Source organism: Ursus arctos, unplaced genomic scaffold (genome assembly GCF_023065955.2).
Source record: "Ursus arctos isolate Adak ecotype North America unplaced genomic scaffold, UrsArc2.0 scaffold_9, whole genome shotgun sequence".
NCBI lineage: Eukaryota > Metazoa > Chordata > Mammalia > Carnivora > Ursidae > Ursus > Ursus arctos.
The window spans coordinates 56914765-56927089 of NW_026623111.1; the positions used below are offsets into that span (position 1 = coordinate 56914765).

A 12325-nucleotide genomic window follows, 5' to 3' on the forward strand; every position below is an offset into this window, starting at 1 on the left:
TTTTTTATTTGTTACCATTAAACGTCTGAATTTTAAACAGATTCTTGGACTGGTGGCTGACTCATATCCATCAGCTTGTTCAACTTCAGCACTGGTCTCATCCCCAGTCGCTCTTCCCGAATGACTACCTTCACCATGAAGCTCCATGAGCTTTCCCAGTTCAAACTTGGGCTTCTTCAGCATTTTTACTTTTCTAACAAAGAAAGACATCATGGAGTGAATAAATAGACTGACAAGGCTTTTCTATGTCTTTTCTGAGGCCGTCTGGAATCAATTTATTGGACACTTCTTTCAAGTCATTTGTCTGCACCTCTCAGGTCATGATTTCCATCTTTTTCTAAATTTGGTGTACCTATTGATGGTGAGCATAAGAGGTCTTCTGAATCCGATTGTTGTGTTTTTTAGTAAAACCAATACAAAATAGACAAAGCAAATAATCATCGAGAGTCTTGACATCAACATGAGCTTTAATCGTGGTCTGCCAGTTTTTGACCATGGAGCACACTTTGTCATGGGTAAGATCCATGCCATGGAAATTTTGCCCTGAACATCCTCAGTAATTAACTTGAATTTTCTAAACGCAGTTTCATCATTCTACAGATCAGCAAGGCTCACTTCAAATACACGACGCTTGAGGGCCTCAGATCATATTTTGGTTGAGTTCTTGTAACTTATGTTTTTTCCAAAATTTCTGGTATTAAACATAGATGGTGCTTTCACATCATATCAATCTTTCTTTGAAAATGGATCAACCACTTTCTTCTTGGCTCCCTTTTGCCTCCTTTCATAAGGTGCTTATTCTTGCCGACTGCCATGGCGCTCCTCAGGGAGCCAAAAAGCTATGTTTTCTTTTTCTATTAGATTCCAAGAAGAAACAGGACTTACGACTATCTTTAGAACAGTACTCAATATCTATGCTAGACCTGATAAAAAGGAAGAAGTTCTATGGGCTAGGATAAGAAAGCAAGAGAAAAAACACATTTCAAACATTGATGCCTCATTGGTTATAGTATTATGTGGCTGAGGAACCTATCAGATAGCTGCATCTATTTTAGCACTGACCATTTCTTTATAGCCTTTAAATTCTTACTTGTACTAAAAATCATATGTCAGGAAGATGACATTTAAGCCATCTGGAATACCTAAATGTGTAATTCAAATATAGAAGAAAGCCTCTAACAACACAACATGTGTATTTTTCTTGCAAGGGATGCAGTGTGTGAAAATGAGTAAATCACCTCCTAGACATGGTGGTGGTAGAGTAAAGATGGCCACAAAATCTTTGATTTTCCTCTCACTAAAAAGTGGAGTCTCTGTCCTCTTAAATCCAAGTGGATTCTGTCACTGCTTAGCGGATAGAATATGACAGAAGTAATATTGTGCCAGCTTCGAGGTTCCAGCCTTAAGCTTCTGGCAACTTTTGCTCCCTGTTTCTTGGAACACTCATTCTGGAAGCCAGCTGCCAGGAAGCCCAAGCCACAGGAGAGGCCACACCTGTGTGCTCCAGTTGCTAGCCCCAGCTGAGCTGCAACAACCATGAACAGCAACAACCATGAACAGCAGCTGCAGCCATGTAAGAGTGAGGCATCTTGGACAATCAGCCCAGTCACATCTTGGGATGACTGCAGCCTCAGCCACTGTCGGATTCCAACTATATGAAAGATCCCAAGGAAGATCCATCCACTGAGCTCAGTCAACCCACAGAGCCACGAAATGTAATAATGAAGTGTTGTTTTAAGACTCTAAGGTTGGGGATGGTATCTTAATTATTAATAAAAATAATTGGAACATTAACCATTGTTAGCTGGTACTGCCATATTTGAAATAAAGTTTGAAAATAGTTATAGAAAGTGAATGGTGACATAAGATCTCTGTAGAGTTACCCTTCAAACTGCAGTGGAGAAATAGTGACTAGAGCTTAGTATATCTTACACCTTTCCAAGTCATATATAAACATAATGAATCAAAGAAACCAAGAAAAAATAAAAAGAAAGCCCAAGATAACACTTCATGTTTAGAGTTGATGTGGTATTACCAGGTGTATGGTACTTTACCATTTACCACAACCCTGAGAATTTGAATTATTATCGTCTCGTTGTTTTCTTTTTCACTCATCCTCCCCCCACCCCACCCCACCCTTCCTTCTCTTTACCTCCAATTTCCAAATAGTTTTCACTCTGCCAGACGTCAACTCTAGCCTGTTCCATATCCGTAGTGTCCCCATGTTATTTACAGCGCATGAAGAACAAAAGGGTGCTACTCCACTGGGTGCCCACCTGGAGAAATCTGGTAGCGATCTCGGAGGTGAAAGGGTAAGTCCAGGAAGGGTTTGAGGCACGGAAGTCACCATGTGCTGCCTTTGTTCTGCTTGATTGGAAATGATCAAGTGCAGTGGGTCTCTTCCTAGAAACAGCATATTTTGTACATTTTTTTAAAACCATGACAACAAAACATTAGATCTATCAACCTTTGTTATGCCCAAGGATGAAGTTGAAGTATCTGCCAACTCTGTTTTGCTTTTAGGTATTCCCAAGCTGATCACCTGTGATATGGTTAGAGAAGGCGCTGCCGTAATTGACGTGGGCATCAACTACGTCCATGACCCAGTGACGGGAAAGACAAAACTGGTTGGAGATGTGGACTTCGAAGGTAATGAACTGTATCTCTTTTGATGAGTGAAGACAATGAAAGATTCTACTTTGCATGTTTTGATGGTAGAAAGAGAGCCTTTGCGTTTGATGCAGGCATTATTAAGTTATTAATCATTACACCTCTTTCCTCTGAGGGAAAAGAGTTTAATCACTCACATATTTCTAACCTCCCTTCCTCCCTCTCTCCCTCCCTTCCTTCCTTCCACTGTTCCTTCCTTCCCTCCTTTTCTCCTCTCTCTTCTTGGGAGGAACATGTAATTATACCATTAATATTTGGTTTTAAGATTAAATTCCTTATAATGCAGGTATTTAGTGAAAGAATTCGGCTGACCTTCTTACTAGGCATTGTTTTGGTTTTTTGAAGTGTGTCTCTGTACTTCGCCATCCTTGCTATGTATTCAGCCATTCACTCTTAAAGCCAGAAGGCATCTTGGGGCGTGTTTGCTAATCCTAACAATATTTCAGATCTAGAGAGTCATTGGGTTAATTCAAGTCAACATTCTTCACTTGTGTTTTAAAGAGGACGAGGAAGAGGAGCTAGGTTAACATTTTTTTTTTTTAAGATTTTATTTATTTATTTGACAGAGAGAGAGACAGCCAGCAAGAGAGGGAACACAGGCAGGGGGAGTGGGAGAGGAAGAAGCAGGCTCATAGCGGAGGAGCCTGATGTGGGGCTCGATCCCATAACGCCGGGATCACGCCTGAGCCGAAAGCAGACGCCTAACCGCTGTGCCCCCCAGGCGCCCCTAGGTTAGCATGTCTATGGCCATCGAAGGAGATGCGGCAGCAAATGTGTAGTAACAAGCAATTCTAACTCAATGCCTTATCTCTACGGAGCCCCTCCCTGCGCCGAGAGTTGTGGATGACTCATCCCTAATCCAATTTTCGTTCCAATATCTTGTCAGATACTTAGAGGCATTCAGGTTTTCAGTAGAATCTTGGAATCTTAGATGTCCAATAAGATATGAACTTAGTAACGATATTTTCATATTAGAAATATTATATATATTAGATTAACCATCTGGCAAAAAAAGCAAGGCCATGTCAAGAACTTTATCAGCTATAGATGTGTCTTTATAGACAAACTGAAAGGAATAACAGATGATGCTCTTTTTTAAAATAATTCCAAATTTTACACTTCCTCTTGGAATCTGGTCATCAGCCGATGATTTACCCAAGTCCTAGCGCGGTATTGAATGAAACCAAACACGCAGGCACCCAAGTGTTCTAGGGTATGGGCCCTATGTTTGTGAGATTCCGGGGTACATCAGGTAGGCAACCTGAACCTGGTGCTAAAAAAAAAAAAAAGAAAAGAAAAAAGGAAACCCTGAGGATGCTTGTGCAGCAATACATCGTGCGGACAGGAGGGCGGATAAGAGCAAAGTCGGGTGAGCACACCGCTGCGCGGGCAGGCTGTCAATCCCACGGTCCCTGCCGGGGATGGAACTCCCAGGGAAGAAGCATGGCTCTGCACGTAACCGTGGGTGTCTGTCTGTACATATGTGTGTGTCACGTGTGTGTGCCGAACTCTTTAGGAAGTGACCTCGTTTCTTTATTTCATTTGTCATGTCCAATCCGTAAGGTCAGGTAGCGATACTTTATTTGAATTTCTCAATACAAAAGAATAAGGAAACATTTCATTTTAAAACCTGCCCTTATTTTATTTCTTATCCTTGCACTGTCATTCTGCTTCTTGATAACATTACAGTTTCCATGCGTTTCTTGCAAAATCACAACACGCTTACAATGCACCCAGATGGCATAGGCAGAACGCAGCTCGAGGCAAGAAAAGCAGAGATTTTTGCAGTTCACAACCTTGACAGTGCTGACAGGGCAAGCTTCCCCGGCAGTTCAACACATCTTTTAAGACCCTTCTCTCATATGATTGTCCATGGGTCTCAAACCATTTCCATGAGTTCTTAGGTGGAGCTAAGAATGTTTCTTTGCTTGTGGGGGTATTCTAAACACATTGAAAAAGTGAGCGTTTTGGTCAGTCACACACAGATACCATCCCTCAGACTGCACCACTCGGCAGAATCTATTAAATTGAATTGCAGTTATGTGTATCTAAACATAAAATGAAATTTTAAAAAAGGAAGTGGCAAAAAGAAACAGATATAAGATAAACAGGAAAGGGCATTGGGTTGGGAGACAGAGAGGTGCTTTTAGACCTAGCACCGTAGCCCAGTAACCTCGCAACCTCTCTGGCCATTGGTGGTGTCGTCAGTTAAATGGCCGCAGAGATGGCAAGGGCTCTTTCCAGCCCTAATGCTTGGTGCGTCTTGGACATTTAGCTGAGTACTACCAAATGATTACGTAAAAACACAGACACTTGTGGAAGGTCAGGGTTATCTGATCCTGTCGTAAGGCAAGCCCATCTGATGGCTTCTATTACTCCTGCTGCCCCCTGGTTCGTAGACCCAGGACCCTAAGGAAGAGCCAGACTTGGTCACGAAGGCCTTGAGGCGGTGACTCAGCCGCGCAGAGGAGCAGGCAAGTGATAGGTTTTGACATGTCGCTCTTCAGGTTGTTGATCGGGACTTAACCTGAGGTGAGGGATGATCCCTCGGCTGAGCGGGAGGAACTTGAACTCGGGTTATGCCACAGAACTTAGAGGTAGCACTTGGCTGCAAACTGCCATGGGGAAAGTGTGGCTGCTCTGTGAGTACCGGTGAGCGTTTCGCTCTAACGGAACAGCCAGCAGAAACAAACGGATGCCAGTAAAATCAAATGCTAAAATAAATTGTCCTTGCAGAAGTGTTTGGCTCTCTAATAAAGGAAAACAGGATGGCCTTTGGTGGGAACGTTTTTTAAAGAATAATTTCATTAACTGACCCCCTTTGGGAAATAGCAGAAATAGGTAAATAATTGCAAATTCAGTGATTTGTAAAACCAGGAGGCGGTTTCTCTGTTTTCTTTCTAAGAAAATGTGGATGCCTAGTCATCTTTACTATTAGATGTTTGGCCTCGGTTTTGAATCAGGCTCCTCATTTATGGGTGATATTTTTTATCAGACACAGCATGAGAGTTCCCTCACCCCTTACAATAGTTCTTGACAAAAGGTAACATAAATCACCCTAAATATTTCTTTTTGATGTTCATGTCAGGGTTTTGTTTTCATTCAGATATGATTTGTTCCGGACCACATCTTCCTTCATCTGCAACGGTTTCTCATTCTCATCTTTTTCTCTGCTCCTTCTCGGCTTCCTTCTTTCTTCGTTCTCCTCTGGAGCCGAGAGTAGAATCCAATAGCCCTTCTTGAGCTGGTGGCCTGGTATGGGGGTCAGGACTCAAGATGGCCTAGAGAGAAAGGAGTGTCCCTCCCTTCACCACTCCTCCAACAATTCCCTGCCGCCTCAGCCATAAAATTGCTAATATTCCTAGAGAGGAGGTGGGCATATCTGGTAGAAAATTATATCGAGGGTAAGGAAGGTGGGGGAAGCTTCCTGACATGGGGACACCCTCTTCTCAGGTCATTTGGAATTGTTCATTTGGTAATAATAGTAGTTAGTGTTTGAGAGGCACTTGTCCTCAGCCTTCCACCTGAATTATTCGTGTAATCCTTATGATAGCCCTCGAAGGCTTTGTTATCATCCCTCCTTTCACAGGGGCACACAGAGCCTGGGCATCCTCCCTGAGATGACACGTGATGGGGCGCTGTGCTTGTAGCCAGGCACTTGGAATTTCTACGCTGCGTCGTCTCCACTATCCTGTATTTCACTGGGTTAATACTTTCCTTTTGAGACACAAAGTTATTTCTTTTATGTTCCCCCCCAGGATAGGTATAATGGCAAGTTCTAAAAGTGCCCAGACAGCAGTATCCACGTGCGTCCGGCCTCCCTCTAAGTGGTCTGATATGCGCAGATGTGAGTTAGCACGGTTTAGGGAAATAACACCAGCCCTGCGACAAAGTAGTTCCGATTTCAGTGAGCATGCTATTGTAACTGTAGCCGCCTCAAGTGCGAACTTCTCCGCTAGCTCTTCCATCCACAACTCATGGTGCAACAAAGAATGTGCTCTGCGATCTGCGGCTAATGACATCACTTCCTTCAAAGTCCGTTCAAAGTTGGTCGTGGCACACGTCACTCAGTTCAAACGGCAAAGTGTGTAGTTCTGTTGACTCCTTGTTTCCCACTAGCAAACCACGTGACATTTTGCAAAAACAAATCACAGACAGAGGGAGGTGCCCGCAGAGAAATGCGAAGCGCTAATGCCGAAAGTAGGATTTGCAGTAGCTGACAAGGGGATGTCGGGAGCGCCACCACTTGCCTTTTGAGAGATTCTGGAGATGCATCCGGAGGAACTTAGTGACAGCGAACTTACCCATGTGAACAAGGAAAGTGGTTGCTCCTAAAACGAGGGCAGTGTCCCAGAGGAAGTGACACTGGCATAAAACTTCACATTGAAAGAGCTGTCTTTCATGGCATTGAGAAAGGGCAAACACAAAATGTTGGAAGCCATTCCAAGTTTGGAAAGGAATCCGAAATTCACCAAGGCGTAGGAAAGATGCTCCCCCCATATTGTGTGGTATATGAGCAGAAGAACACAAAACACTGTTCAAACTACTCTTGACAAGTGTTTGCAAATAAATAAAATACTATAATTCTCAATGTTTCTAATGTTTTAAATAAATTATGACATACTAAATACATGCTTTCCTACTATTTTCAATTCCCTATACATCCATAAACCATGGAAAGAGAGTTTTTAATGTTTTGACAAACATTTTTAAAGGCCATTGAACAAACGCAGTAATGTTCTCCGTTGATTATTAAAATGGCTTTGCACATTTCAGCTTGCACAGTGGTTTGTATGGTCTTTTCTGCTACTGTGGAAAATGAGCACTGCCCGTATTTATCTCTGTGTCCAGTGCAATTAGTGGGCAATGAGTCATAGAGTTCAAACTCACATCCAATGCCATGATCACTTCTACTATGTGATTATTCAGTTGTGTTTGCTTAGCACCTTGCCCAGGGAATCCACACTGGTGTTTTTCCTCAATATAGATCCAAGTTAGGTGTTCCCTGCAACTCCTTTCCTCTCTGGGTGCCTTGAGGAGTTAATAGGGCCTTAGAGTTATTACTAAATTGAAATGCTATTTTGGTTTGAATTGATCCTTAATTATAGAATTCAAGGTAGTTCATTATTGCTTCCAGCCTCTGATAAATGCTTACCATTCCCTTCAATTACCTGAACATGCCTCAACCCTCTAATTTAAGGCATTGCAAGAAGAAACAGTATTTAAAAGCATCTGTGATAAAATTATTTTGTATGTCTAAGAATTGTTTTTCCTTACTAACAAGCACACAATAAATAATCTATCTTGAAAAATTTAGATTTGCTATACAGACGAAAAAAACAAACAACAAAAACAATGGGACCTTTGTACTTTCACCTGGTCATTTTCTATTAGTAGCTTTGAAAGAAACTTCATACATTTCTCACAAAGAAGAATGTATCCTCGTAAGGTAGAAACAAGAGATTTTTGTGGCATGAGTTGTAAATCGCTTCTTCTGACTGGAAAGCCGTCTGCAGTCCTGGACAAGCTCATAATTGTACTGCTTTTATGACAGCAATTCGCTGAATGGATCTGGTGAGCCGAACAATCTAATTAATGACTTCCCGGGCTGTTAATTCAGCTGACCTCATTCACATTGGCGAATTCTCAGGCCTCATTTGCACCTCGTCGCTACCACACAGATGTTTCTATAATCCTTTGCAGCTTTTAATAGCTTGGCTTCAGTTTTATGATGAATTCCTCAGGGATTGTGGTGGAATGAAAGGAACTGGAATGTCTTGCTCCTTACTCCCTCCCATCTCTCCTCCCTGTGTTCCGTCCCCGAGCACGCCTCTCCACTCCTTGGTCTGTACCAAAACAGGGAATAAAATAATGCTGGGAAGAACTGCTGAAAAAGGCAATGAAGAGGTAGGAACAACGTGTAGGCGCTTTTCTCAAAGTCAAAATAGGTGGGGCTAATGTCTAACTAAGAGTGATTCTCTGCGCTGACTTTAAGTCACAGGAATACGTGGAAATTACTGGGATAAGTCTAAAGGTACATTACAGTGTTGATGGAACTGATTTAAATTATAAAAGTAGAGAAGCCGCATTATTTGGAAAAGAATGTCTACTCTGATGCAACCAAAATTTTTTTAACTGTAGTTGCTTCCAGATGTTTCATGTATGCCTATTTTATGTCGTTTGAGGAATATGTGCCCTAGATTTTTATCAGCTATTTTCCATGCTGAAGCCCTGGTTCATTGTTATGTTTAGTGAGTGCATCATAGTTTGCCTCACTGTCTCTTTTGTTAAATGTTGTTTCTGTTTTTCACCCAAGTATTATACCAGAGTATAGGTTAAGCTGCTGTAACAAAGGGAGCCCAAAAGGCATGAACTCCAACAAGGTAGTTCAGCTGTCTCCTACCAACATCTGGAGTTAGACAGCTCTTCCTCCTTCACGGATAACACTGTCATCTATTTGTATTAGTTTGATAAAACTGCCATAACTAAGTACTAAACACTGTGTGGCTTAAACAACAGAAATTTATTTCTCACAATTCTGGAGGCTAGAAGCCAGAGATCAAAGTGTCACCGGGTTATTTCTCCTTGACCTGGAAATGGCCGACTTCCCCTTGTCTTCACATTGTCTTTTCTCTGTACATGTCTATGTCCAATTTTCCTCCTCTTACAAGGACACTAGCCAGATTGAATGAGGGTCCACCCTCATGGCATCATCTTAATTACCAAATATAGTGACATTCTGAGGTACTGATGGTTAGGACTTCAGCATATGAATTTGGGGGAGACGCAATTCAGCCCACAACACTGTTCCACTTGAGCGTTCTTCTTATCCACACAGTTGAAGTTGAATTGCCTCCTCATCCATGTTTTCTTCCATTGAAAGGTGAAAGAGAGATGAGCACAAATGACTTCCATTTAAGAAGATTGAACTGGAGAATGTACGCATCACTCCCGCTAGCATCCTGTTGACCTGAACATAGCCAAATGGCCACTCTACATGGGAGTGAAAAGGGTGTGGAATCCACAGTCTCTAGAGGGGAAGCCATGCTTGGATGTAGAATGATCCATTCTGTACACAAGAACTTGAAAACTGATGTCTTGGAATAGAGAGAGAGAGATTTCTTCATCCAGCCCCCACATACCATTCAATCTACCCTTAATTCATTCAGCTCTGAAAACCTCATTATACAATCTCATTGCTTGCTTTTTAGTCACTTTCAAAGCCTTGATCCACTTATTAACTTTTTCCTGTGGGATCAGTGGATGCCTAATGTCAGTGAAGTCATATCTTGGCTCAGATCTTACAGTATTAACCCTGAACTCTGTAGATAAAATGTATGTAGATTTACAATGTGTAGACAGTACAATCTCATCAAAATGTGTCTTCAGTTCTAACTACACTCATTTTTATTATTCAATCATTGGTAGAGACTAGACACTTTTATTTTTTACTAATTTATTTTTTGAGAGAGAGAGTGTGAGCATACGAGCGGAGTTGGGGGTAGGCGAGCAGAGGAAAAGAGAGAGAATCCCAAGCAGGCTTCATGCCCAGCATGGACCTGACATGGGGCTCAGTCTCACCACCCTGAGATCATGACCTGAGCCGAAATCAAGAATTGGACGCTTACCCAAATGAGCCACCCAGGCGCCTGAAGACTAGCCACTTTTTGACAACTTCATGCAATGTTAAAAATTACATCAAGTCTCTTTGTGGTTTCCATTTTTCATGTCACTTTACTGACCTTACTTTTGATCTCTTGATTATTACTGATGTTTTCTGTGTAGCCCTTCAAATTCACTAAGCCATGCTTTTACCGAAAGGCATGTCATGTAGTATATTCAGGAGTTGGAAAAATAACAAGGGGAACAGATCTACATCTCAGCCTTGACTCAGCCACCATCTGCAACCGGTCCTGAATAGGATGGGCATATGAATTACCACCGATTGTGTCCAGACAAGAAAGAGAAACCACACAGTGAGATGTGTCAGGAGAGTGTGAGGTCTGCTTAGGGCCAGCTGCTGGGAGGGGAGCCATCTGGGGTGGTCCCTGAGCTTCCTTCTGCCCCTGCTTGTCTTACTGTGGCACCAACTGACCCCAAGTGACCTGCCTCTTAAGAAAGGGTTCCCAGAGTGTCCAAGGATAGATCAGAGTGGGTGAGGTGAGGATCCCAGATACGTAGAATAACAACAGAGGACAGGCCAGCTTTGACTGAATTGGTCATTTAGCCAAGAAGTGGGCTGGAGGCCTCAGGACGGGAGTCCGCAGTGGACGCAGGGCCCCCAGCCTCAAGAGATGGAGCTATTGCTACTGCCATGAGGCTCTGCTGAAGACCAAAGGCCTGGGTCAGGCACACCCCAGAGAGACTCCAGTAGTGAGGACAGTGGTACTTTTAGGCAGTTAGGTGAGTAAGCTCTGGTCAAGCCTGCAGGAACTAGGGACAAACCTATGAGAAAGCCCCATCTGCTGGTCCTGAGCTCAGGGCCCACACAGACTCTGCACGTCTCCTGGTTCAAGTCTTGAGGTTTTTGTGTGTATGCCCTGCCAGGCATTTCCCAGATGATGAGTGATGTTGAGAATCTTTTCATGTACTAGTTGGCCATTTAGATGTCTTCTTTGGAAAAAAGTCTATGTCTTCTGTCCATTTTTTAATTGGATTTTCTTGTTGTTAATTAGTTGTTTTAATTCTAAAGGTATTTTTTGTAAGGTATTTTGGATAGTAACCCCTTATGTGATATATGATTTGCAAATATTTTCTCCTATTCATTTTGTTGACTGTTTCTTTTGCTGTGCAGAGACTTTTTTTGTTTGATGTAATCCCACTTGTTGATTTTGCTTTTGTTTCTTTAGCTGCTGGTGTCATATCCAAAAAATCATTTCCAAGACCATGTCAAGGAGCTTTCCTCCTGTTTTCTTCTAGAAATTTTATGGTATCAGATTTTAGGTTTAAGTTTTTAATTCATTTGGACTTAATTTTTATAAATAGTCTAAGACAGGGGGTCCAATTTCATTTTTCTATGTGTTGGTATTTGGTTTTCCCAGCACCATTTACTGAAGGCAGTATCCTTTCCCCAATAAGTGTTCTTGGTTCCCTTGTCAAACAATAGTGGACCTTACATGCAGTGGTTTATTTCTGGGCTTTCTACTTTGTTCCATTGGTCTGTGTGTCTGTTTTTTGGCCAGCACAGTAATTAATGTCTTAATTACTATAGCTTTGTAGTATAGTTTGAAATCAGGAAGTGTGATGCCTCTAGCTTTGTTCTTTCTCAGGATTGCTATGACTATTCAGGGTCTTTAATGGTTTCATACAATTTTTTTTTCTATTTCTGTTAAAAGTGAATTTTGGTAGGAATTGCATTCACTCTATAGATGGCTTTGTGTAATATGGACACTTTAACACTATTAATTCTTCCAGTCCATGAACACGGGCTATCATTCCACTTTTCTGTGTGTCCTCTTCAATTTTCTTCATTAAAGTCATATAGCTTCCATCATAAAGATCCTTCATTTCCTTAGTTAAATTTATTCCTGAGTGTTTTATTGTTTTTGATACTGCTGTGAATGGGATAGTTTTCTTTATTTCTTTTTCATTTATTTCATTGTTAGTGTGTAGAAACAAAACTGATTTCTAAATGTGGATTTTATGATTCAGCAAC

The 12325-nt window shown here is 41.8% G+C and overlaps 1 protein-coding gene and 1 pseudogene across 3 annotated transcripts in view; one reads left to right on the forward strand and one right to left on the reverse strand.

Moving 5' to 3' along the window:
* Positions 1 to 12325, forward strand: part of MTHFD2L (methylenetetrahydrofolate dehydrogenase (NADP+ dependent) 2 like) — a 124533-nt gene that overhangs the window by 95165 nt on the left and 17043 nt on the right. For all 3 annotated transcript variants that reach the window (XM_044388184.3, XM_044388185.3, XM_044388186.2), the window contains one exon: positions 2524 to 2649. In XM_044388184.3, the coding sequence (XP_044244119.2) occupies positions 2524 to 2649 (126 nt within the window). The remainder of the gene's footprint in view (positions 1 to 2523; positions 2650 to 12325) is intronic.
* Positions 33 to 815, reverse strand: LOC113263274 (40S ribosomal protein S3a-like; annotated as a pseudogene).